This window comes from Mustela putorius, unplaced genomic scaffold (genome assembly GCF_011764305.1).
Source record: "Mustela putorius furo isolate JIRA1106 unplaced genomic scaffold, ASM1176430v1.1 tig00003834_pilon_pilon_pilon, whole genome shotgun sequence".
Taxonomy (NCBI): domain Eukaryota; kingdom Metazoa; phylum Chordata; class Mammalia; order Carnivora; family Mustelidae; genus Mustela; species Mustela putorius.
In genome coordinates this window covers 97,983,583-98,011,131 of record NW_025421987.1, presented here as the reverse complement: position 1 = coordinate 98,011,131, position 27,549 = coordinate 97,983,583, and the positions used below count along the sequence as shown (strand labels likewise).

General features: G+C 45.1%; 1 protein-coding gene across 24 annotated transcripts in view; it reads left to right on the top strand.

The window, feature by feature from the left end:
* The window catches only part of KALRN (kalirin RhoGEF kinase), a 659,936-nt gene that overhangs the window by 605,408 nt on the left and 26,979 nt on the right, over positions 1 to 27,549 (top strand). For 10 of the 24 annotated variants that reach the window (XM_045088796.1, XM_045088794.1, XM_045088793.1 and 7 more), the window contains 7 exons: positions 328 to 405; positions 3,632 to 3,817; positions 4,371 to 4,542; positions 8,443 to 8,681; positions 10,585 to 10,841; positions 14,406 to 14,529; positions 15,668 to 15,727. In XM_045088796.1, the coding sequence (XP_044944731.1) occupies positions 328 to 405; positions 3,632 to 3,817; positions 4,371 to 4,542; positions 8,443 to 8,681; positions 10,585 to 10,841; positions 14,406 to 14,529; positions 15,668 to 15,727 (1,116 nt within the window). The other 14 variants (XM_045088792.1, XM_045088791.1, XM_013052661.2 and 11 more) reach the window with 7 other exon arrangements.

Sequence of the window (27,549 nt, the reverse complement as noted above, 5' to 3'; positions counted from 1 at the left end):
GTTGCTTAGGCAGCCAAGAAGCAACAGAGAGAAGAAAGAAAATATGAGAAGGAATGAGAATTGCTAAATAAAAGTGAGAAGGAGGAAAAAGCTGGCTGGGTAGCGTTCTTCCCATATGTGGTCACTGATTCATCTGGAGCCGTGCGCTGATGATCAACATCCCAACAGAAAATCCCATACTACTCTAGGAGTGGGCAGCAGGAACCAATGTCCTTTCCTAGAATTAGGGATCCCCTCAGAGGTCCCTGTCCTCCAGCACGGAATTGCCCTAAGCTTCCTGCCTGAGTGCTTATTCCCCTCTTGTGCTGCTGTTGTTCTCTCCCACAGAAAGCCGTGGAGTTAATGTGCCTTGTTCCAAAACGCTGCAATGACATGATGAATCTGGGACGCCTGCAGGGCTTTGAGGTGAGCCCTTACCGAGCCATCTCTCTTCTGGACAGCAGGAGCCGGGGCTGTGAGGCAGCTTCCCTTTGAAGCCCTGTGCCCTTTGAACCTCCTCTGCCACCTCCACTTGCCATCTGTGCCTTTGTGCCAGGTTCTCTGGCTCACAGGCCCAGAATATGTATCTATTTAGGATATCCAGTGATAGGACAGTCAGAGGAGGCTACAGAGCAGTCCACCAAGCTAGAGTCACAATTCCAAGGGGGTTGGAAAGACCCGAAATTCCTTATAACTGTGGACCTGGCAGTGACCTCTGCTTTGCTTGCTTGCTTGAGATGTGAGTGCGGGAAATATGAGGGAGAGCAGACTATGGAATGAAAGTAGCACCAGAGGGAAAATGAGACACCCTTTTGCGGGGAGGGGGTTCTTGGGTTTACACAATGGCTTGCTTTTTAGTTAAGTGAATATTTAAAACTTTAAAGCATGCACACATTTCTATTCTTTGAAATAGAATAGAATCTTAGGAGCTTGAATTGAGAATGGAATCTTAGGAGAAATAGCTAGATGTCCCTAGAATTTTTGGCTTCATTAAATAGCCAGTTTGCTAGGGCTGCCGTAACAAAGTCCCACAGACTGGGTGGCTTAAACAGCAGAATTTATCATCTCATTTTTCCAGAGTCTAGGAGTCCAAGATCAAGGTGCAGGCAGTGATGGTTTCTTCTGAGGGATGTGAGGGATGGATCTGTTTAGGCCTCTCTCATTAGCCTGTAGATGGCTGTCTTCATGTTCACATGACATGCTTCCTATGTCTTCATATTGTCTTCCCTCTGTTCATTTTCTGTATCCAAATTTCCCCTTTTTTTAAGGACAGCGATCATGTTTAAGTAGAGCTCACTCTAATGACCTCACTTTAACTTGATTCCCTCTGTAAAGATCCTGTCTTCCAATATGGTCACATTCGAAGGTACTTGGGGTCAGGACTTCAAGATATGAAGGGGGGAGGGTTGAGCAATACACCCCATAACAGTGAATCTTTGAAGAAAAAATGGGCTTTCCTACTTTAAACTCGATAAGTGACTACCATTAGTTTATACCCCAACCTCATATGCTAACTACATATCATCTGTTTTTAATATTAATATGATCAAATTGGAACTGACAGAGTCATTGGCATTTAATAATTGTTGAACCCCTTAGAGAAAGATGTGGGTCTTCTAATTCTGTTTCCTGATAATTCTGCAGCCTAAGATTTTATTATTCCTTTCTAGAGAAACAGGGTTCCTGGAAGTTGAGATGGTAAAGAAAATAATAGCTTTTTTTCTCCCTGGCTAAATTAGGATAGAACAGAATAGAAATAAGGCAGACTGGTTTATAAGTAAATTTAGGAGATGGTACATTCAGGCTTGGGTTACTGAGTTGGAGTCCGGATGTCCTTGAGCCCAGTTCTCGTATCCTCACTGCTCTCTCAGCCCTTCCTTGTGCCTGTCTGCCACCGCTTTGTTCCTGTAACCAGGAACTATGTGGAGGGTTTTCTTTCTTGTTTATTTTTTGTAGATTCCCAGTTCTCCATGGTAGACCTGAGGCATCTCAGGTCTGCAAAGCAGGGCTTTGCAGCAGAAATATACCCTGAGTTCTTACGGCTTTTTGGTAGTCATACTAGATGAAGTTCATAGTTTTTTCCTTGAGGCTATACTAGGTCTAAAACTATTCTGAACAAACCAAGTAATTCCTTTTGCTCTTAAGTCTTGATGTCCACATGTTTCTGAGGAGGAGTCTGGCTTGACTTTCTCCTGGTCTTTGAAGGCACTGACCACTGACAGGAAATCAGCATCTGACCGTACTAACTCACGTTAGACTCCACAGGAACTGCATGCATGCACATCTGTGTACACAGAAGGCCACACACAGACTGCACGATTATCTTCCCTTTTCAGTGAAGCACCACCACCTCCTTTTTCTGTCAAGTCTCGGAGAATTTGCTTTGCATTCCTTCCACTAATTAAGAAGGACCATGAACATTCTTCCATCCCTTCTGAAGTCCAGGGCTTTGGGCCTGGGAGAAGTTTGTCTCTGACTTATATTTTCTCTCTTTTACATCCTCTAGCTTTCCCTTCAGTATTGGCAGGACTATAATTCACAGGTCAGGCTCTTACATAATGTTAATAGAGCTATTAGAGCTTTCCTGGCTAGCTGATCACTGGCTTAATATTAACTTTGGACCAGGGTAGAGATAAGCCTGTTTGGCTGCTGACCTTGACGGTAAGAAGCCATGATCCAAGCAGAGGGCAGGTGTTTCTTGGGAATAGGAAAGAAAAATGACCCCTGTGCTGGGTACTGTTTGGAATAAGGTATCATGTGCAGAGAATGGACCACATTTTCACTAAAGGGCAAAAGCCATCACCTGAGAGAGTGTGGTTCAGAGGAGGCCCTCTAGCTGCTATCAGATATCAGGTGTCAGCGTGTTCTTGCTGCAGAACAGTGAGGAAAGCAAGGCTCTCCAATGGCATCTGTGAAGACCTGCTGGGTTGGGCCTAATTCCCTTTGAAGATGTGAAGATGTCTCTGAAAACTGGCAAACCAAATAGGTTCTTCCGATGGAGGCTGGAAAGTGGCCTGCTGGCTCAAGGCATTTTAAGAAGATCACAGGGCCCAGAAAAATATCTGCCAGCTTTTAAAACACGGGCACCTGTATATGGTACTCCGACGATACCTGTTCATAGGTAGCAGGAGACTAAGATTTCAGAATTAGACTAATTCTAACTAAGACTCCATCCTGAAATAATAGAAGGAGAGGAGAGGAGCCCAGCTCATTAGATTACTTGTGGTCCTGCCTACATCACTCCCCTTGGTCACAGATTGGTTCTAGGTTTGTGGCCATAAGAGTACCCGAGGTCCTTGGCCTGTGCTGTGAGGGACTTCTGAGGACAGAAAGGCTACAGATGTCACCCACTTTCTGTTATCCTTGTAATAAAAAATAAGAAGAGCAGGATAATCCCTGAACAACTTTTTAGCTAATGATTTTATCTTTCTCCCTTCTGGCATTTTCTTCGGGCTGCTTCTTAGTGGTTTTCTAGCCTTCTCCCCCCACCCCCACCCCCAGGGCTCCATGTCCCCTACCTGAATGGATGGGTCCTAATTCAGTCTCTTACTAGTACCCTTAGGCTTTTAGGGGGGCCAGTTTTGTGGACCCAGAGGGCTGTGGCCCCCTCCCTATTTTTCACCTCCCTCACCCCAGTACTTGTTTCCATTAGGGCACCCTGACCGCCCAGGGGAAGCTGCTACAGCAGGACACATTCTATGTGATTGAGCTGGACACAGGCATGCAGTCCCGGACCAAGGAAAGGCGTGTATTCCTCTTTGAACAAATTGTCATCTTCAGTGAACTGCTAAGGAAGGGCTCCCTCACCCCGGGCTACATGTTCAAAAGGAGCATCAAGGTAAGGCTCCCAGTGGGGATAACAGAGCAAAGGACAGAACCAGTCCTGGGAGCTGCTTCCCGAGGACAGAGACGTGGAGTGAGTACGGATTCAAACCTTGGCAGTCTTCCAGCCAAAGCAGCTGTGGATGCAAAGGTTACATATTTTGAGAGAAAGAGACGGGCTTGAATGCAGGCCTTCCGGATCATTCAGGTTCTCCAGGATCATGTCATTCACTCAGAGTCAGAAACCAAAGTATTTAGCGGTTAGATCCAGGACAAAATTTTAGAAATATATCCTGAAATAAAAACGTGGAAGAGCCTGCCTTCAGCTCAGGTCATGATCCCAGGGTCCTGGAATCGAGCCCTGCATCTGGCTCTCTGCTCCACGGGGAGCCTGCTTCCTCCTCTCTCTCTCTCTCTCTCTCTCTCTCTGCCTGCCTCTCTGCCTGCTTGTGATCTCTGCAAATAAATTTAAAAAAAAAATCTTTAAAAACTTGGAGGAGCTGTAATATGTTGTTGATTTTCTTTTTAAACCATTTAAGTATGAAAAGACTCAACTTGGCTTCTTCCAGATGAATTACTTGGTCCTGGAGGAGAACGTGGACAATGACCCCTGCAAGTTTGCACTCATGAATAGAGAGACTTCTGAGAGGGTCATTCTGCAAGCCGCCAATGCGGACATCCAGCAGGCCTGGGTGCAGGACATCAATCAAGTCTTAGAAACACAGCGAGACTTCTTAAATGGTAGGTACTGGTCCTGGCTTCTAACAGGGCCAATGTCAGGGAACCCCACACCTCTGAACTTCCTTGGGTCTGGGCTTAACAGTGACTTCATGAGCCCGGATGACATTTTCTATGGATGGTATATTTGTAGTTTTCAGAAACACTTTGTTTAGAATTTTTCTGAACCTGGATATGTCAGTGGAACAGATGGAACATGATAAAGATGCCTCATCTTTCCAAAAGAAGAGCTGTTCTCTTAGAGCCTAGACATAGGGTAGATGCCTTGTGGCCACCATTGCCAGCTGGAAATGATTGTGGCCGAAGTCTGAGTTGGGCACATCCACCTTGTCTTAGGGGCTGACTAGCAGTGTCCTATGTTTTCCCATTTCATGGCTAACGACTGGTATTTTCACAGATTCTCTGGTGTGATCTAGTGATAACTGGGAATTTGACAGATCAGTGGGAGAGCCTACATAGGTCCTCTTGCTAGCCAGCGTGAGCCCTTTCAAAAGAGAGGTGATCCCTAAACTCTAAATTTCAGTGATATCTCGATACTTCCTAGAGCTCATGATTACACAGAATGTGTAGCTCTCTACGGACCCCACAGGAGTCCCCTAACTGGTGGTGGGAACTGAAGTGAAATGGTGCTGCTACCTTGTTTATGTTTCTTTATCTCTTTTCATTGCTGGGGTTGTCTCCACGTTGAGCTTGGCATGTGACAGGAAGCGTACGGTTTTAAACTAGTGCTCGTCTCTCAAGTTGATACGCTCAGCAGTCTTTCTGAGCACAAACAGAGCCAGAAGGTGGAGGCAGAATGTCACCAGAAATGAAGTTACCCCAGAGACTTAGCTAGCACATATACCCGTACGTATATATACATACACACACATGCACACATATGCACATGCACAGACTCAGCAAGCACATATATCCATACGTGCACACACATACACAGGTCCAGTGTCGAATGTGTCACCTCTTGCCAGTACTGGAATCTGGACTCCTTCACGTGGCGCAGACAGCCTTTGTTGGGTGTCCAGCAGCAACCTGAATGCTGTGGGGAAAGATTGAAGGTGACATACAAGATGAAGACCAGGGGCACGTCATGATGTTTCTCTGGGCTTCTGTTGGCTCATTTTTGTGAAAAGCAGAAACAGTCTGCCCACATTGGCATATGCTCTGGTAGTAGAAGCAGGAAAGCATGGCACAACTCCCTACAATCTCAGTCTAATTGCATGATAAGGGATTTAGCACTTTGTATTTATTTTAAAACATGTAAAAAGAAATTATACAGCAAGATAAACATGAAGCTTCAAAGCAATTTCACACTGTAAGTATGAGAGTATTTTGGGGTCATCCCCTCTGATCCCACAACTGTAGGCAGTTTGAAGAAAAAAAAAAAACCTTTGTGATCTCTAGGACTCTTTCTCATTCTAAAAAGTCTAAAATAAAACACCAGCCCACCCCTGAGAGGTAGCAATAGAAGTCGTATATAGTTTACAGTTTCTGAATGTAGAACTTTGAATTAACACCTGTGTTGATAAAATTTATGTAGAAGGTGCACATATATAAAATACATGGATCAAATTACATCTAGTGGTTAAGAATTTCTGATAGATTCTAAGCTGGAATGAGATTTTTAAGTTTATCAATTCAGTACAAAAGACAAATAAAAAAAAACTGAAACCAGCAATAATGGAAGTAACAACAATGGCTCACACATGGAGTCCTTTGTCGGAGCCAGGCACAATGCTAAGCATGTATTCACATGTATCATCACAGTTCATCCTCAGGTCACATGGAAATGTGAGCCCTATTATCCTGTATTTTTCAGGTGAGAGAAAGGATTCAGGAAGGTTAATAAACTTGTCCAAGATCACAAAAACAGTAGGTGATAGAACAAGGACTTGAACCGAAAGCTATATAACTTAAAATTAGGCTTTTAACCACGAATTACCATATAGTCAGTGGTGGTAGGAATACACATTTATCTATGACCTCCCCGGCAAACAAAGCAAAGAAAGAAACAGGATCAGGCATAAGATGCTACAGATCAGGCAGAAACGAACCCTTCCAGGAGATCCATAGCTTCCCTGATCCTAAGACCTGAGTAATGCAGACTGAACAAGTGGAAGTGGAAGCAGATATAAGGCTGTATATGTAGCTCATTTAAAAAGCCATATTTAAAAAAATAATTTAAAAAGCTAAAAAAATAAAAAGCCATATTATTTTGAAATACTTCAGCACATTTATTGTATCTATAAACAGGTAATACCCCAGTTCCATGTGATAGGTACTAATTCATATAGTCAGGTTGACAAGGCCTGCTTCAAAACTCTTTGCCATCTACTTAAAACTTGGAACTGCATTTCTTTGGGTATAGTCCATGGTCCAGACTTTTACATGGTTCCAAGAGACCTTTCTCTTAATTATAGTGTGTAGTAGAGCTATTGCTAAACTAGATTATCAGTACTTAAATATTTAATGTCTACAGAATCCTCTCCAGGGAGAAAGGCTGAGCTCTGGCAGGAGTCTGATACTTTGACACGTTCAAGGGGTAAGGCTGTGATGACAGAGTGGAGCCAGCCTTTTGCTCACAGGGACATGTGCAGGCATCGCAGGGCCAATATTTCCCTCCTGACCTCAGAGAGGAAGAAGGGTGGCCCTGTATTGGGTCCTACTGAAGGACATCCTTAATCACTGTAGAAATGTCCCTATAATTGAAGGCCCCAGCTGTTAACCCACTTAAATATTTGTTACAGAGAATCCTGATAAAAATGACGAAAGTAGGGGCGCCTGGGTGGCTCAGTGGGTTAAAGCCTCTGCCTTCTGCTCAGGTCATGATCCCAGGGTCCTGGGATCGAGCCCTGCATCGGGCTCTCTGCTCAGCAGGTAGCCTGCTTCCCCCTCTCTCTCTGTCTGCCTCTCTGCCTACTTGTGATCTCTCTCTGTCAAATAAATAAAAATCTTTATTTAAAAAAAATGACAAAAGTGGGCCAGCCCTTGAAGTCATTATTACAGAGTTTGACCTGTATGCCTTTTACCTGGCTATCCCTCTTTAGTACTTAGGCCTTGGAACTTTCTTATCTGAAACTTTAAAACAAGGCTCACAACTTTCCTCTGTCTCCTGAGCTCCACTGACTGCCATTCTACCAGTCTCCGAATTGGAGTGACCCTCAGCTCTTGCCTCCTCCTTGTACCAACGCTGTGGCAGAGTCTCATCTCCCTCCGGAACACGTGCCACCCCATAGCCATTCTACATTCTCGCTGGCTCTGCTCTGCTTGGGTCTCACTGGTCACTATCTCAAGGTTTCTGAATCAGCCTCTTCAATCCCTCTTCCCAGCTGCCATGAGGTTAATGTTCTTTGGATGTGGCTCTGGTGAGAGAATTTAGAATGTTCAGGTTCATTTTATCCAATCACTTTTTGTGATCTTCAGAATTAGACCCAGACTCGTTAGCCTAGCTTTGTTGATCTTTCAGCCATGGTACCCGTAACCTCCTTTTCCTGTCTCATCTCCTCTTCCTCCATGGAGACGCATGGCCTGCAGGTCCTTTGACTCCATCCAGTTCCCCAGACACACTTCACACTTGCCTATATCTTGCAGAGTCTGAAGCATGTCACCACCCCTCCCACGGGCCCCTACACGCACACACACCCACACACATGCACATACACAAAGCCTTTGTTGCTGCTTTTGCACAACACTGTGCACCTCACATAGGGCATCACTTCGTGTCTGCATTTCCCTTTTTAAGGTAGTTTTCTTAGTTCTCACAGGAGATTATAAGTTCCTTAAAAACAAGGTTAGTGTCTTCCTCAGTAACACCACAATACCTGGCACAAAGCCTGTGTGTAATAAGCTTCCAAATCCTTGTGGGATTCCCGGAGCTTAGAGTAACCATCCTCTCTTACCCTGCAGCCCTACAGTCACCCATTGAGTACCAGCGGAAAGAAAGGAGCACGGCCGTGATGAGGTCCCAGCCATCCAGGGTTCCCCAAGCCAGCCCCAGGCCCTACTCCTCTGTCCCCACGGGCTCTGAGAAGCCCCCAAAGGGCTCCAGCTATAACCCACCTCTGCCACCCCTGAAGATATCTACCTCCAATGGCAGTCCAGGGTTTGACTACCACCAGCCTGGGGACAAGTTCGAGGCCAGCAAGGTAAGTGACAGCCCTGCACCCCCACCCTCACCACTCTGAGGGCATAGCCTCCAAGCTCCCTTGAGGAAGTAGCTTCTTTTTATGCTGCTCTTTTGACCAGAAGCAACCCACCAAATACAGCCAAGGCTCAATTATTTCTCTTTCTTCCCCTGCCAATTGAGTGAGCTAGACTAGTTCCCTCTGCTCAGATACTCTGTGTTGAAGGACTGTTGTCATCTGCAGAAACTCTGCAAATATAAGGTAATATTGTAGTGGCAATTTTGACTTCTACCAAATAGAGTAGTTGTGGTTTGAATTACTGAAAGTGACAACTCTAGTGTTTGACATCTTAAAGAGATCACTCTTTCTAATGACGAGCTGCTGAAGTGAGCTCACGGTCATCCACCATCCACTGGCTGATGCAGCAAGGGGAGATTGCTCATCTGTGTGTGAATGGGAACAGCAGACTCGGATGAGACATTATTCATAGATAATCCACAATTCAATCATCACCATGGCAGCAGCATAGAATTAACTGTAGACCCAGTCTGCACAGCTGTTTTGACCTTACCAAGTGGTAGGTGTGAGAATAAATGGGAAAGGTGTTAGATTAGGAATTCAGGCAATCTGGTTCCATTCCAAATTCTGCAGCTCACTTGTTCTAGAGCCTTAGCAAATTCATTAATCTCATTAGGTTCCAGTTGCCTGTAGAACTTAATAGATCTGTGAATAGGAAGATTTTTTTCCCACTTACATGTTCTGGTTTTATTTTTTGTTTTATTTGCTCTATCCAAATTATTAGATGATACTGAGTTTTTAATTAACTGTTAATAAAAACTACCATAAGTTTTTTTTAAAAAATCAACTGTTAATGTCTAAGTTCAATTCTGCATTAGAATTACTGTACTGACCTATTTCATCACATTACCTAGAAATAATTTTCTACATTAAAAACCCCTTGTGGGTGCCTGGGTAGCTCAGTGGTTTAAGCCTCTGCCTTTGGCTCAGGTCATGATCCCAGGGTCCTGGGATTGAGTTCTGCATCAGGCTCTCTGCTCAGCAGGGAGCCTGCTTCCCCTACTCTCTCTCTCTGCCTGCCTCTCTGCCTACTTGTAATCTCGATCTCTCTGTCAAATAGATAAGTAAAATCTTAAAAAAAAAAAAAAAAAAAAAAAAAAAACCAACCTTGTGAGTTAACTGAAGCCATGTTGGCCTTTTGTCAAACTTACTGAGGAATTTCTTGTTCTGATCATGCTGTGTGAGGTAGCCAGATTACTAGGAGGTACAGGACAAGATTCAGCTTTTCTGGTGTACTCATACGAAAAGTCCTCAGAGGCAGGACCTCTTGTATTAATGAATACAGGTGGGACCAGAGTTTTGTTCCCACTCGAGTTGGGTCAGGGTAGGTCATGGTCTTACCTTTGAATTGGGCAAATGTCTCATTGTTAGTCCTGCTTCAAAGAAGATCAGAATGTAGCATAAGACCAATGCTTTTACAAAAGGAAGAAAAAATGTTTCGAAGGGTCTGTCTGCTTTCTCCTGGGGGGTTGTGACCTTGACATGACCTTTGCCCCAACGTCACTCTGCCCAGGCGCTTGTGTGTATTTATGCCTGTGCCACACTCTTCCATGCATTAGAGGATGCTGGTGGGAAGGTTGCATGCTAGGGAGGCTTCCAGGTGGAAGGTGTTTATGCCTTTCCCTAGGCTAGACAATTCTCTGCTTATTCACCCTAGATTATAATATTATATGCAACATTGTTATAAAAAATAGATATTCAACACATGTTTATCGATTTCATTTTGTCAGTTAAGATAATCTTCTGTCTGCTGTTTACCCTGATGGTGGAGGGTTAGCCTTTAATCACACAGTGGGATGTGAACCGGCCTCCTCGTGTCTGTGTCCCTCTTGCCCTTGTCTCCTAGCAGGGTGACCTGGGAGGCTGCAATGGGACCTCATCCATGGCTGTGATCAAAGATTACTATGCACTGAAGGAGAACGAAATCTGTGTGAGCCAAGGTGAGGTGGTCCAGGTCCTCGCCGTCAACCAGCAGAGCATGTGCCTGGTGTACCAGCCCGCCAGCGACCACTCCCCTGCGGCAGAGGGCTGGGTCCCGGGCAGCGTCCTGGCGCCCCTCCCCAAAGCCACAGCAGCCACAGAAAATAGTGACGGAAGCATCAAGTAAGTGCCTCGTTGGCTTCCCCGGGAGAGGAGTGTGTGGATTAAAAAACCAAAACCAAACAAAGAACACAAAAAATGCAAACACATGCTAGGGAATTCCTGCTGCTTATTCTCGACAGTGCCACTGGAACCAATGTTTGAGCGCTGGAACCACACGCAGCATGGGGCAGCCAGGCTGGATTGTTCTGGGCTTTTGTTGTTGTTGTTGTTGTTGTTGTTGACAGTAGTGGCTGTGGGTTTTTTTGTTTTTTGGTTTTTTCCTTTTTGTTTATAATTTTCTGTTCGTTTTTTTCCTCCCCTCCCCCATTAAGAAAAGAACCCTACTGAAACCCTAGATGACAAAAGGCATGCCTTCCGTTGCTCCATTTGACCCACCACAGGATTCACTGGACTGGACTTTATTTATATTGTATTAAGTTACCGATATATATATATATATTTTTTTTGATTGACACCAAAAAATTACCTTAGCACGAATGCCAGACCTATATAGGTCAGAGGCCTGCTGCTTCTCCCAGGAGAGAGGGAACTTTTTGGTTGTCTGTGGCAATTCCTCTGTACAGATTGTAACTTTTTTTTTTTTTTAATTTCTCCCCTCCCCTGTCACTTTAATATATGTTCATGGTAATTTGTAAGATATTTCTTTTCCTTATTTTGGTTGCGAAGACCCTTCTGAACACATTCCTGTATAAAGTATTTTGCACTATTTAAAGAACCCCATATGGATGAAGTGAGGTTGTGCAATATAAATGGAGAGTCACAATGTTCATCATTGTACCTGTAATGTAACTAATAATTTTAAATGTACTATTTTAAATATGTAAAATAAATTTTCACCATGAGCATGTTTTAATGAGGCTAAAGACTAGTTGACCCTTTTTCCCCTATTACTATTCTGTGACTTTTAAATGTGCAAACTATTCTTTTTTTTTTTTCTTTTCTGTATTTTAGGGATCGGTTGAATGCATTGGCAGTGTTTTCCTACACAGAAAGGGCTTTAGTTACTAAAGCTCCAATATTAGCCTTCCCTTCAAGAGCCCCTATGATATCTCTGTCTCTGCCTCTGAGATATAGAATGGTACAGATGGGATTCCATCTGGTTGGGCACCTTTGAGGTGCTGACGTAATGATTGGGGTATGAGGCTGTGCTTGGCTTGCACCCCCTGTTTCCCATGCTATCTGGCCATCCATGGCAGAGGTGGAAGGAATTCCCCACCAGAGAGCTGAACAGGGGCACCAAAGGAATAGTGCTTCTTAGGCCCTTTCTCTAGCTCTGGCGAGAGGTGACCAACCTCACCCTGGCCTTTCTAAGTAATGACAGGCCCAGACTGATATCAGTGGTGACCTCTAATGCACAATAGGCCTAAGTCCTTTTATTCTAAAGACATTTGCTTTTGGTACCTTTTAAGGAGCTTTGGAAATAAAGGCCCTCAAAGCATTGAAATTCTTATTAGTCAATCACCTGGTAACTACAGAGCTAACCTGTTGTGATTTGTGACCTAATTATGCAGGCACTCAGCACTTCCTCCTCACTTTTGTGTCTTTTGGCCACTTTTTCATACCTTCCATGGGAGGGAAGGTAGAAGGGATGTCAGGCTGGGCAAAAGAGAACAGATCCAAACATGAATGGGACATTCCGGTTCCTTGTCAACCCCTCTTGCACAAGGGTTGGTGGGAGTGGAGCAGAGGCACAGACTTGGAGTGGTCATCAGTATTTATCAGTGAAGGACACTTAACTGCACCCTCCCCAGGGCCTACTAGGACCACAAGAGTCAGAATTGGTTGTGATGCCTCCAGCATAAATGTCACTGAAACCCTGTTTCCACATCAGTTCCTGGGCCTGTGGCCAAGAAATGGAAGCTCCCCAAACCATGATGACGACTTCTTCTGGGAAGAATATGGAATTGAGCCTGCCCTACCACTTATACTACCCTAAGTCTTTCTTCTGAACATTATTTGTAACATTTCTAGTTTCTCATCAAGCATACCGAATGACCCAGAGGGTTGTTAATAAACGTAGGAACATGCCCCAGATTTACACACGCACTCACTGTCTGTCCACCCTAGGAGTCTTTGCAGCATGGACCTCCCTGACTCAAGGTGTTCCCAGACTGAGTCAGGGGTGTAAATTTTGGGGGTAAAGATATGAGGTGAATGTCTGAAGTTAACAGTGATATTGTCTAAAGTCAGTTTCCAGGACTGGTTCTCACTCAGGTATAACAACTGAAGGGAGTTGCTGGTATGCTAAGGAGCCTGCCTGTTCAGGAGGTTCAAGAGAAGATCTGGCCAAGAGATCCTTGCTTTCTGATGGAGTCCCCTTACCCCCAAAATATGAGAACATGACTATTATTGGCCTTTCCTATTCAGAAAGGTGATCATTGAACATGTGTGTTAGCGATCAATATTTTGGAAGCTCTTCGGCACATCCTAAAATTCCTGAAATATTAGAACATTCTCCTTCCTCCTAAGTCTTATGTGTGTGTTTCTCCCCCCACCCTGTGCCCCTTTCCCCTAATGAAGGCTCTTTCATCAGGCTCTGTCTGCAAAGGCCTAAATTTGACAAGGAGACACTGAAGGGAGGCCAACCTCACTTGTTCCTGATAATGATAGTCTTTCATCCAAATTCTGTGACCACTCCTGAAATTTATAATGTCTGCCCAGGATCATTAATGCTGTTTGTGACTTGGCTTTTGACGTCTTTGTTTTTGAGTCCTGACACACGTGGAACTTGAAAGCTCTGCTATGAGCTTGTCTTTACATGTCTGTGAAGTAGCTTCCAGACCCCTTAGTGGGAAGGAAGAAGTTAGGGTATTGCTGCCCCCACCACCCTGAGAGCACATAATGGGTCTTCTCCCAACAGGAAAACTCTAGGACCTCTTAGTGCTCGACAGAGCTCTTTATTCACAAACACCTGAGTGACAAAGAAGATATAGACCAAGAAAAACCCTTCATCCTAAAATAATCAGATAAGTGAGTTGTGTTCTACTGTGTATAAGTCAAATGCTCTAGAAAAAAAAAATCCTCTCTGTACTACAGTGTTTGGGAATAGCCACAGCCCAAATATAAATAATGAGATGAAAACCTCAAAATCATCCTTTTAGGTCTTTCTTTCTGGTCCTGGGAAAGTACCAATAGCTTATGCACTATAAAATCTACTTCTCTTATGTTTTCTGTTTTACCCATCACTCCCCCCCAATCACATTCTTCCACCCTACACCATACTGCTCAGGAAAAGAATTCCTCAGTCCTCTAAGGCTTCTTCAGTATGATATAAAAACTTTCCTTGGTAGAGTTTAATAACCCAGTACTCATATTTTCCTCAAGTGCTGCAGCCAACCTTGCACATCTCTCAGGAGGAGTCAGAGCTCATCCTCACTCATTGCCTAGCGGAGGCAAGATCAACTACCAGCCACCAGAGGAGCTGGCATGCGGGTTTGGGGCCTCTGAAGCTGGGGCTTGACTGGAGCACCTCACCTACTGACTCACCCAAGGGTGGCAAGCCCACCCACCACCTCACTCTGCCCTGACCTGCCATTTTGATTGGTGCATTTTTTGGTACAACAGGAAGTCATGTTCATGGCATACTCTACGAATGAGAAAGCGGGCGGAAGTGGAGCACACGGGTAAAAATGAAGCCACAGGGCCTCGTAAACCCAAGGATATTCTGGGCAACAAAGTCTCTGTTAAAGTGAGTAAGGTCTTCCGGAGCTGTGTCCCAGCTCTCACCTAGTCCCACCCTACAGCATCTCACGAGGCAATTTGGGTGGATGGGGTTTTTTCTTTCCCAGCGTGGGGACCAGAGGGGATGTAGTTTAGCAGGATTTTTGCATGCAAGATCAATTTATTTTTGGTTTTTTATTTCTCCTGGCAACTTTGATTCAAATAAGTAAGTATATTTTTTTCTTTTATATCTTTCTCTTTATACTGTGCACATGTTTTATAACAAATTATCTGCAGTGTTATTGTTGTAAAAAATGCAAGATGCTGGACTCATACTAAAGTTCTCAAAGCTGCCTATATAGTATCCTAGGTTTGAAAATAGATGCAGGGGAAGGAGATTAGGGGTATATGCCAAACCTCCAACCCTGTGAAGTCTGAGGTTTGTAATTTAAGGGCCACTGTGGCCTTGGTAAAGTTTCATTTCTTTTCCCCAGAATTCAGACAACATCATTTTCAGGCCTATACAGGGGCAGGGAAGGGGAGGCACATCAGCAAAGCCCAAGTTACTGTTTTGTAATAATCCACCTCTTGCTGTGAACCCACTGATTCTAAGCTTCAGCAGGCCCTTGTTGTGCTCCCCCTCCCCCAAATCTTGAAGTGATGTGATCTGTTTTCTTTACATTGGGCCCTCTGAAAAGATCTGACTCTGGACAATGGGAATCAGACTGCTGATGCTGAACAGCTTTATAATGTGTGATTCTCCACCTGGCACCTTTTCCCCTTCTTGGGTAAAATAAAGAACGTCCTTCTTGGGGAAAAGAAATTCTATTCCCTCCCTCACTCTCCTCGGGGAAACCCGACCTCACGGAAGACAAGAGTTTAAATTCTTCAACGCTCATGCTTCATGTGCTTGCCTCTTCCACTGCTGTTTCCCGTGAGATGCGTGGCGGCACAGGATCCCAGCCTCCTCTCCCACGCCCGCCCCTGAAAAGAGCATGCTGCCACCCCTGGGTGATCAGCACCCCCACCTTAGAAGCACCTGGTTTTTTGCTCAGCCCAATATTCCATTGCTTGTGCCTTTCTGAAGTTCTCCTCACGCTCTAGCAAAAGCTGCCTGTGTTCTAACTATGTTCTCTTTCTTCCCCCTCCTCATGCTGCCCTTCAAGGAGACGAACAGTTCCGAGGAGTCAGAGTGTGATGATCTTGACCCTAATACTAGCATGGAGGTAGAAGCAGCTATTGTTGTCCTATTTGCTGTAATGATTGTCTTTTTAAATGTGTTCTCTAACAGTGATCTTATTGAAGTGACCGGTCAGTCAAGGATAAATGGTGATGGGGGAACATCTCTGGGTGTCCCCGCCTAACCTAAAAACAAAAACAAAAAATACATTGATTCAGCTCAATTTTTGTAGAAAACTTGACCTAGTTTTTGTTTTTGTTTTTTTTTTTTAAGTAAAACTTCTGGCTCTCCTGAATGCTTGCTTAATATTTCCTTCTTTGGTGGGTATGGCTTTGTGTAGAAAATATCCAACATCATTATTGGAAACGTAGAGCACTTTTCCCCCCTGTGGAAAATGGCCTTATGAGGAATGGCAGATTGCCTGCTGAAGGACAAGAACTCTTTTAGTTTCTCCTTCTTTTATTTCTCCTTCCTCTCTCTTCCCTCTTTTACTTTCCCCTTTATCCTCTTCATCTGGCTCTTCCACTAGAACCTATTCCTCCCTTGAGGCTCCAGCAAAATCACGGAGTAGGTGTGGTCTGGTGGGTAACCTGTTCCCTAGTTACTGGGTATGGCTGGCTGAGAGCAAATGAGTGATTGTAGCAGCCCCAGGACCCGCCTCTGCCCGGCCCCAGAGCTCCTGGACAGTGCCTGTCCACTAGGAAGTAAAAATAGCCCTGGGAAAGGCCTCCCTTCTGTAACCTTAGCAGCAATCTCTCTAGAGATGGGGAGACTAAAACATTGTCAGAGGCCTTTCTTGTACTGTAGGGCTCCAGGGTATGGGATTGGAACCAATACTCCACCAAGAACATGAAATCAACTTCCAGCCCCTTTTTGACTAGAAACGATCTTGGGTTAGAGAAGTGGGACTCCTACATGGCTTGCCACTGAGGGATAACCCTCATAAATTTATTAACCCTAGACGATTAGAGCAAACACGAGCCTGGCTTTCCCTGCCATTTTGTCTTTCAGAGTAAATGGAAATGTTTTTCTCCAAATCTGTGTTCTATTCACCAGGAATGGATAAAAGTTTAGAGATTTCCTCTGAGCACAAAATAAGTATTTTTAAAAATCTTTTCCTTTTTAGAGACCTAAGCTTTTCACTTAACTGGATGGACTTTTATTATTCTTACTCTAACTTGACCTAATCCCACCACCATATAAAGTCAACCACCAGAAAACCAGAGAAAAACCATTCTGCCTGAAAAGGAGTAAGGCAGCTATGGAAGATGCCAGTTGCTTTGAATCAGGTCAGAGCCAGTGGTTGAAAGTAGGTATTCTGCCAGGATACGGTGGTTGCCTATGGATGTGGGTATTGCCACAGAGCTAAATTCAGCGGTGTGTGTCAGTGCCCTACCATGGGTGGAAGTGGGTCTGGCACTCATAGCCTAAATGTATCTTAGAGAATGAGGAAGCCAGGGGAAGTTTCTGGCTCTGCTTTCCCCGTGTTTCCTCAGATAGGCACCAGCTCCCATGGAGCCCACATCTATCAGCTTGTAGACCCCTGGTGATGCCTGTCCCTCCAAGTCTAAGCTTTGCTGGCCTGTATCACAGATGTCATCAGCAAGCAGAGGCAGTCCAGACACAGGGAGGGACAAGCCAGGTATTTGTGATCCAGAAGGCAACTTGGGACCTTTTTCAGCTCAGGCAGAATAGGGAGAGAAAGTGCCTTTCCCACCCTGCTCTTTAATGCAAGAAGTGGGCCCAGAGCCTCTTGGGGCCAGGTGAGTAAGCAAGAGGAGAAAGTTAACTGATGTAATCAGATATTCCATTCTATGGTTAGAGAAGCAAACACACTACACACACACACACACACACACACACACACACACACGTACACATGCATTAGTTCTGCTTTGTGAATTGAACACATTTCTAAGGTTCTTATTCATCCCAGGCTTTCAGCCCTTTGCATAGACTGAGTGCAGTGGGTCCCAGGGAGGTGCTTTGGGATGCATAAGCAAAAGCAATAGGATGTTCATGCTGAATGGAGGAAAGCCATGAGTTGTGTTGATGAATGTCTGGAAAGTTTTCAAACACAATACTTGAGGCAGACATTTCAGTTAACTGGCACTGTAGAGAGGGCATGTGGTTAGAAACGAGCCAAATATTCTGGTCAGTTTCTGTAGGAGGTGTGCATGAGCCCTTGACTATTCCATACGGATCCTTTTAGGTGCCAGTGAGCTCTTGGGCAGTGTACAGCTGTGTTCAAGTTAACTCAGCACAAAGCAGGTGCTGAGGGAGCGCAGGCATCTTGGCACTGCTAGCTCAGAATTCTCAGACACAAAAAACAACTGAGACATAGAAAGTCAGCCTGTTCAACAGGAGTTGAGAATTTTCCCACAGGATAGGTAAGTAGACGTCATTGCGATGTTCATTGCAGAGGAGGAAAATGGCCAGGGGTGCATAGAAAGAGAGCAGGTGGGCCTCTTGAAGGCCTCTGGCTGCTCACTGATCATTTGGGGCATCATTAACCAGGCCCAGCCTGGCCCCCAACCTCACTCTTACCTTCTGAACCTGAGCACTGTGATGTGCATTGTCTGGCTGCTGACAGTCCTGTGCTCTGGGGAGCTGTCCTGCTCCCCCGCAAACATACACCATGGCCTGTGCCCTGAAGCCCTGTGCTCGGCCCCAGCCACCACGCGGGCCCCTGCAGCCAGCGCACTGCTCCACACTAGGTCTCTGGGCGCAAAGTCCGGCCCTCTCCACTGCTTGAACTGCCGCCTGCGTGTTGATTCCCACCCGAGCTGTGTTTAGGCTCTTTCTCCTGCCTCCACACATCTGTCACTACCAAATTCACTACTTTTCTTTTCTTTTTCTCAATTGGTGGACTGAAGGGTCCCTTTAAGGAGCAGTTTCCTTGCATCTTTGCTTACAGACCAGCTGCTTGCTACCCTCAGGCTTGGCTTATTTCCCACCATACCATTTCACAGAGGTTTCTAGACATCTCCTTGAAAGCTACTGAAGAGGGAAGTGAAGCACCCCGAATCCTAGGAATCTGATTTCCAAGGCTTCACAAGAACTCTGAGCACATTGTAGAAGGAGGCAGTTCTCCTCTACTGTACCAGCCTTTGTTTTCCCCTCTGGAGAAACGCTTGTGAAGAGTCTCAGGTAGAGCCCCCGTGCCCCTCTCCTGGCAGGCCAGCTGCTGCACGATTGGCTCCCCGTCTGCAGATCCTCTCATGGTCTGGCACCCCCTTGCTCCTGTTGACCCGTGACCACACCTCAGAGAGAGCTAGTCTGGAAATGGCACAGGTCTGTGCGTTGTTCACCTTACTTTATCTTGCGCTGATTACACGTTGGAGGCTGGTGGAGAAGAGGATATTATATATAAGAGAAACTTTTCTACCTGGAAGAAGAATCCAGTCAGGCTGAAAATCAAACTCTGGGCTGTTTGGGGAACCAATTAATATTAATTCATTTTTTCCAGTACAGCGTAGACTGCTGACTGCCTTTTCTTGATGAGGTGTGACGGTGGGCTAGCATCACACGCCCACCTGCCAGCTTCTCAGGCCTGCCCCTGCCCCAGTGTCTGCACAGACCCCCAGGTGGGAGCCAGGGCCCCAAGGTTCAGGCTTCATATCCACCTTCTGAGCCAGTGCTCTCCTCTGAGAAGTCTGGATCCTCCCTAAGCTGTCCTGGATTTCTCGTAGGATCCAGCAAGGCGGGTTCCCACAACTCTGCCATCTCAGAAAACTGTCTTGAGGACTGCATTGAGATGGGGTTTTATACCTGCCCTCCAGCCCCAGAACTGCCACACACCTACATTGTGAGCTGGAGGAGAAAGTCCTTGACCAGCCTTCCTGACTTGGGCCTTCATCTTCAGGGATAAGGTTTCTCCGACCAGCTTTTATGTCAAGCCTAATTAAATAAATGCATCTTAGTTTTAAGACAAAAGCCCAATGCCACTTTTAGCATAGAACATCAATCCATCAAAATAAGAGGTGGTCACGATTCCAAAAATGCTCCATCTCTGCCCCAGTCATTTAACAAGGAGCCAGCCTCATCCACGATGCAGACTAAATCCAGACCTTACCCTCGGTCATTATGCCAACTGCAAGACAGCTCAGGGTGCTCCTTTCTGCCTAAGAACAGGGTTGGGGTCTTGTGGGAGAGCATTCTGAGAGATTAGAGAGAGAAAGCACTTGGAAAGACAAAGCTACATTGGAAGGAAATTTCCAGTCAGGCTAAGGATTGTAGACTTTCAGAGTGGAGACAAACTTAGAAACCATCAGTTAACCCCCCCCCCATTTATTTATATACTATTTTTTCAATTGTGGTAAAACATACACAACATAAAATTTACTACTTTAACCATTTTTTAAAATACTTATTGATAGGGAGAGAGAGAGATCACAAATAGGCAGAGAGGCAGGCAGAGAAAGAGGGGGAAGCAGGCCCCCTACTGAACAGAGAGCCCGATGTGGGGCTCAATCTCATGACCCTGAGATCATGACCTGAGCCGAAGGCAGAGGCTTAACCCACTGAGCCACCCAGGTGCCCCTATTTTAACCCCCCCCTTTTTTTAAGATTTTATTTATTTATTTATTTGACAGAGAGATCACAAGTAGGCAGAGAGGCAGGCAGGGGGGACGGGAAGCAGGCTCCCTACTGAGCAGAGAGCCCGATGCGGGGCTCCATTCCAGGACCCTGGGATCATGGCCTGAGCAAAAGGCAGAGGCTTAACCCACTGAGCCACCCAGGCACCCCCTTTCTTAACCATTTTTAAGTGGCATTAAATACCATCACAATTTGTATAGGTGTCACTGCTATTCATTTCCAAAACTTTCTCTTCATGCTGAATTGAAACTGTACCCACTAAACAATAACTCCCCATTCCTCTCCATCCCCCCAGCCCCTTCAAAGACTTTTAGAAGAGGAAACTGAGGCAGAGAAGTTGTATCTTTCAGTTTGAAAATGAGAAGTTTCCCTGAAGGCAGATTGTGGCTTTCCCTGACTTCACTCCCCAACCTCCACCATCCTTCTGTGGGTGAGTGGGGGGACTGCTCCCCCACTCCAGGTTGTTTTTAATCTAAAACACAGATCCTGGAAGATGAGAAGACCTGTCTTCCAGTGCCAAGTTTTATGTGTGGATTTGTTGTTCAACTTTCCAGCTCAACAAAGAGGAATATCATATGTGCTCATCCCAGCTTTCCAGGGCTTAAGTGTGACTTAAATAAAAATGACACAAAGATACGATACCTGGATGACTCTGTCGATAGAGCATCCGACCCAATGTTGGGGTGGTGAGTTCAGGCCCCATGGTGGGTGTAGAGATTACTTTTTTTAAAAAAAATCACACAAGGGCACATGGAAAGTATCTCCACAGAAAGAACGCGGGAAGAGGAGACAGAAAACCTGATTTGGAGTCTGGGTACTGTCAACTGTGAGGCGAGGGCCACTTAGCCTTGCTGAACCTCAGGTTTCTCTGAGAGATCACACAGCTCAAGGGTACAGGTGTTTATGTATGTGGTGTGGGACCCTTTGAGCACCAAATGGATCCAAGGTGTGATATCAGTGGACACTGAGACCCTTTGCTTTCCTGAACTTCTGACTGAAAACACTGAGACCCTCCAACAGAAGAAGTTGGAGATTCTATGCCTTGACCCTGAAATTTGCTTCAAAGGAAGTGTGCCAGGAATGGCCTGGGTACATTTATTCCTGAGATCGGACCGGAATGTCCACTCCCAGCCCTGGAAGGGTTTGAGTGGCCAGAGCTGACCCTTCTTTCATTCTCCATACCCACAGTTCCCCAGCCCCAGCTTCTACATCTTGAAAGAGCTAGCCTGCTGCTCCCACCTCAGCTGCTTTGGCTCCCTGTCCCAGATTCAGAGCTTCAAAATAACCTGGCCAGACAGACTGGAGGAAACTTTTACACCCCTAGTCAGGTGACTGACCTTCTGGCATCACCAGTGTGTTTCCACTGATGCCTGTTAATGCATTATATAAAAAGAAATTTTTTATGAAAAGAGCTCTTTGGAGAAAAGAAAGTGAAGCATCACATTCCTGCCTTTTTATTTTTACAAAATATTTTCTTTGTAATATATCTGATGGGTTTGGCCTGGAGACTCACTCCCGTTGCCTGGCTTTGTTCTAACTCAACAAGCAGATTGATTTATATTGTGCCACTAAGGGAAGGGCACTTAGCTTGCCAGAGCTGGCATTTCTCTCTCCTGGGGGAATTATAAGAAAATCTTCCACTGCATATCCACATCTGTGATGTTCCTTTTCCTTCGAACAACCCTGTGAAGATGGGGTTTTCTTACCCTCCTAGAGGAAACAGAGTCAGAGAGGTCACAGTCACACAACCAACCAAAAAGCAGGTCTAGGGAAAAAAAAAAAAAAAGCAGATCTGGGGCACCTGGCTGGCTCAGTTGGTAGAGCATATAGCTCTTGATCTCAGGCTCATGAGTTCAAGCCCCACTTTGGAAGTAGAGATTACTTCAAAAAAAGAGAGCTGATCTTGATGGTGATGCATTGAGAGGCCAAACTTGGCATGTGATGTGGAGGAGATCTGCTCAGTGAGGCTCAGGAACTTTCTTAAGAAGGTTCAGGCTCTCCCTTGTCGCACATTTGCTTGATGGAGGAGAATTTCTTCCTCAACAACTTTTTAAATCCCTTGAACTTGGGGGTGATGACTTGGCCTCACCCATACCTTTCCCCTGTGACTCCGGAGTCCTGCCACAGAAGCCAAGAAGGGAGATCTGATCACATGGGAGAAGAGTCTGAATGGATTTCTCAGGCCAATACAGTCACTCAGCACCCCCCAGTCTGGTGTTTCCTATGGCACTCTCACCCTAGTCTGGAGACCTCACCCATCTCATCTGCATTGTCCATTAATGAGATTATGAGGTGCCACTGACCCAGGAGAAGTTGCTCTAACAGCAGCTATTAGAGAAGCAAAAGCCACCACCTCCCTCCCCAAGCCTGTACTGTCAAGTTTCACCCACAGGCTCACTCCACGTGATATCCTAGTCAGTTCAATTTATCAAAAGTGAGTAATAAAAGCATTGCAGTGAGTATAATGGAGGGTCAACAAATGATGTAAGATCAGGGCCCATACTTAAGAAGTGTGCAGTCATGTAGAAAGAGGCAGGCTTGATTTAATGTTCAAATTATATAGCAGAGTTCACAACGTGATCTATTAAAAGGCATGGGGTCATGCATTTATTCATTAGTGGGTATTTGCACAACCACTCAGGCACTGGGCTGATAATAATAGGAGCTATTACTTACCAGTCTTCCCTATGTACCTGGCTCTGCTGAGTCCTTTCCTCCCAACAGAGTCAATACATAGGTACTCTTAACATTATTCCTGTTTTACAGAGGAGAAAAGGGGAGCACAGAGAGAGGGGTGAAGTAACTTTCCCAAGGTTGTGTATTCTCACAGCCTGTGTCTCCCAGGAAGCATGATCATTATCTTCATGTGATGGCAGTGTGTGGGCTGGGTGGACTGCTAAACAGTCTGGTAGAAGGATAAAGTAGGAAGAGAACATGAGCAAAGGACCTGAGGTATGGAAGTGCCTGGCACATTTCGAGAAGAGTATATGGTCTGGGTGGCTGGGGTTTAGTATGTGAGAAGAGTTTGTCAGAGACAAAGCCTAGCAGATGACTTGGGACCAAACAATGAGGGCCTTGAGAAACTTGCTAGAAAGCCTGGACTTGACCCAGTGGATGATGAGAGCAAAAGTGGGTTTTCAAGCAGAGTCCATGTGTTTCATTAGGGAGAAAGAGAATCTTAAGCAGGGTCCATGACCAGTGGGGAGCAGGACTCTATCTCACAACCCTGAGATCATGACCTGAGCCTAAACCAAGACTCTGATCCTTAACTGACTGAGCCATCCAGGTGTCCCTCATTCTGCACTTTAGGGAAGTAGGTGGCACCTGAGTTAGCAACAACAGGCGAGGCAGGTCTATTGGAGGGCTGTTGCGGTAGACCTAGGAGTAGATGAACAAGAGTAAAAAAAGTAAAAGACGTTTGAGGGTAGGAATATGAGGAGGTTCAAATCCTTAAGGCATGAGACCTCAAAGCATTCATCCATAAAGCCTTTATCCAAGGTCAAGATCATGACTTCCAAGTTGGACATGGGATGTATAAAAAAGAAGTTGGACCAGCACCCCTCACTCCAATCCCTTCTGAACAGACCTCCAGGCTACTGAGAGCACAGGTACTCTTGTATGCACAGTAATAAACCACCTGCTTTGACTACTTTGTGGGATGGGTGGTGACATTTTTTTCATTATTATGTTTAAAGTCATATTTTTGTCCTTTTTATTTTCAAGGACACGCCAAATGTTCTCTAACCAAAATACTGAGGAAGGGTGGGAAGAGGAGTTAGACAAGAAATCCCCATAAAAGAGCTAATGTGTTTGACACATGAACATTTAGAAATCTGTACTCAATGGCCAACACTTATACATTCTTCTCAAGAACCCACACAACTTTTTACAGAGATGGACCATGTCTCATCAAAAATCAAGGAATGAGTATCCTATAGATCAAAGCCTCCAAGCACCATGCAATTAAGTTAAAAACCAGTAACAAAAATAATTTTTAAAACTTATACATTTGGAAATTTTAAAATGTTTCTATCACAAATGGGTCAAAGCAGGGGGAAAGGCAAAGTTGAAAAAAAATACCTAGAACCTAGACAGTCATGAAAATACTTGGGAAGTAAGGAGCTACTTCAAAGACAATCCCACTGCTGTTTGGGATTGTGTTGCATTCACATCTTTGTGTTTTGCTTTCATCTTTATGTCCATTTAGAGATAAGCAGAGGTAGGGATATTTTCTAAACATTTAGAGAACTGTGTCTTGTTTAGCCGGATTAAAAACAGTAAGGGTTCAACCTCCACACCAGAAATCATACCTAGGTTTTTAGAAATTGACTTTCTTATATATGTTGATTTCATTGTCACATTTCCTCACGAAAATCTGAAATCCCTTCCCTTCCTCTTCTGAGCAGAGATTCTCATGAAAAACACAAAGGCAGTAAGAAAACAAGGCCGGCTGTACAAATTCTGGGTTCGTTGAAGGTAGTTCTGAGATGAGTTTAGAACATTTGGTTTGAGTTTCTTTTGGCCATTTTGATTCCTTCAGCATTCTAGATATACATAGTTTTGAACTGTGTTTTGTGACCAGTGATGAGGGATTGGGAAAAAATGGGGTGGGGTGTTTTCCTTCTGGCATCAGTTGGCACCTGGTTTTCTAAACAAGGATTTGCCCTCACTCTCAGGACATGGGGCCGGAATCTTGGACATTAACTGGCAAGAAAAAGAGACTCAACATTTCTTTAAAGCTTAGCTTGTTATTCAGGGCTGGTTGATTTTACCTATAACTCTTTCCCGTTCCTTCGCTGCCCTCCTGTTTTGAAGAAGACCATTGGAATTTTCTCCAGAAGGAAGAAACTAAGTTGCTGGTGGACCACATTGTGGTGGTTCTTTGCTCCCAGGAGGAAACACGACCACCTGCCGCCCTCTGCTGTTCAAATAAAAGCAGATTCCCAAGCCCTGTCTATAGCAGCTTCATCCCCTTGGGTTTGCGTCTCCCAGAGAGAGAACATGTGCTTTTTGTACAAGTGTCATCTTGCCTCAACATCCATTCTGATTCCAGCTCCCTGCTCTTTTCCGTCTACCACTCTCTGCGGACACTCAAACTGTTTCTAAAGAAGGAAAACATTAGGCTTCAAGAAATATGTGTTGGCTTATGATTACCCCTTCCAGCCCCAGGCGGGGGTATCTCAGGTCTCGGCACATACCAACAATGATTATTAGACAAGGTGGTCAGGAGGCCTAGATTCTAGTCTTCTAATTGGGTAAGTTAATTTGATTGGACACATACCTGGCCTTCTACTATGTGCAAGACACTATGTTAAGCAGCATGGCTTAATGGTGCATAAAACATAGAAAAGTGTTACTATCTTCAAAGGATTCATGAGTCTGGTATGGTAATAGCATGCAGGGAAGATGTCGTGATAGACGGAAGCACGGGAGCAGAGCACTAGGGACCAACCTCAGGAAGATCAGGGAGGAGGAAAAGATCACTGTCGCCTCTCAGGCATGAACTGACTGATGAGATTCCAGAACAAGTACCATTCCAAATGATGGAAATAGGAAAACACTCCCAAGTTCATGACGAGACATTTTCTCAACTCCCACCAAATTAGGATCCCACCACTTGATTGACTGATTAATTCGACAAATACCTATGGAGCCCTTATGTGCCAGGGATTGTGCTAGGCTCCAAAGCAACAACAGTGAGCAAGGTTCTTGCCCAAGTGGGCCTTGTAGTCCACAGGGAACCCCAGACAAATACCTAGGTTGTTCCACTGCAGTGTGAAGAGGCTGCCGTGGCCCTCTTCCAGTCCATAACCCAACTTGCTTCAAAGTAGAAAGAGGAAAAATGAGGGAGGGATCTTCCATGGATGTCACCCAGAGTCAAAGTTAGAAAAAGCATTAATGTGGACTTCAGCCGGGCTCTTGGTCCTTGCTAGAGGAGTTTAAAGGGGAGAACTAGGTAGCAATGGGATGAAGAGCAAGGTTGGGGAGCAAAGGTAGGGAGGCAGGGCTTTGACATCAAGAACAAAGTGTCACAATGCTTTTCCAAGGCCATGCCTGTGCACGGATGGTGGAAGGAGCACTGTGTGACCTTACACGAACTTCCCTGTCCCATCTGGAAATGGGAACAAATAACACCTGCTTGGTACATCCTCCGAGAGTTTAGGATGAGTGAATGAAGGAGTCTGTGAGTGGTTTATGCCAACTACGTGATGTTACACAAACCACTGGTGTTATTGCCATTATCGGCAGTGCTTGGGCCGGCCAAAAGAGGAATGAACACTGATGCCTTCCACGGGCCCCTTCCAGGTAGAGAACCTACAAGTAGCCTTGTTGGCAATATTTCTCTCCAAATTCCCACAAAGTCTACATCTAAATTAGGAAGTTTTGCTTTTTAAATAATGTATGTGTTTGATAATATCCTGAATGCAGTGGGGAGTGATGGGAAAGAGGACTAAGTCAAGCAATTCCCTCGGCATCAGTTTGGGGTGCTGTTTTATAGAATCACTACCACAGCGCAGAGTTATGAAACCCCACTTAAGTGTTACAATGAAGGAATGGGCCATTTGTCTCTTCCCTGTCCCTCCCTGCATGCAATCCCTGTCTGACTCCCTTGTGGTTTCCCATTGGGATAGGAAGTACAGGCCACTGGACAAAGCTGGTAACATTCCCAGATCGCTTCTACCCTGAAGTCCTGACAGGGAAAGTGGGGCGAGGGAGAAGGCAGAGCTCTGTGTCTGTTGGAGGCTGGTCAGCCAGGCACCATCCTGGAAGCTGTGCAGAGGTCACTGGATTCCACCCTCCCCACCAGACTTTCGGCCCAAAGAGGGTGCTGAAGCATGTTGCGGAGGGCCACAACCAAAGACCAGCTCAATAAATCTTTATCGGAACAAATCAGCCCTTGCATCAAACAAGCTTTCCGGTGGGCACCATTATCCCCAATTTTCAGCTAAAACTAAGGCCTAATAGGCTTAACAATGTTGTCCAAGGCAAGAGAGTGTGTCTGGCTTGGGGTCTGAATACTATGTGCTTTGTCTGCTCCTGGAGTTTATATTCGCTCCTGAGTGGAACGCTACTGAGAACCTCTTCTCTCAGAGGCAATGGATTTTCTTGTTTTTATTTTTCATTCCCCAAAAGTTTGTTTTCCATCTGTGTTTGAAAACAGACTCTGATCAAATATTATTAGTAATATACCCTGAAGTCATTATTTTATAGATTATATGGACTTAGTTCCAGATTCTGTTTATGAATTTTTGGACGAACTGGAATGAG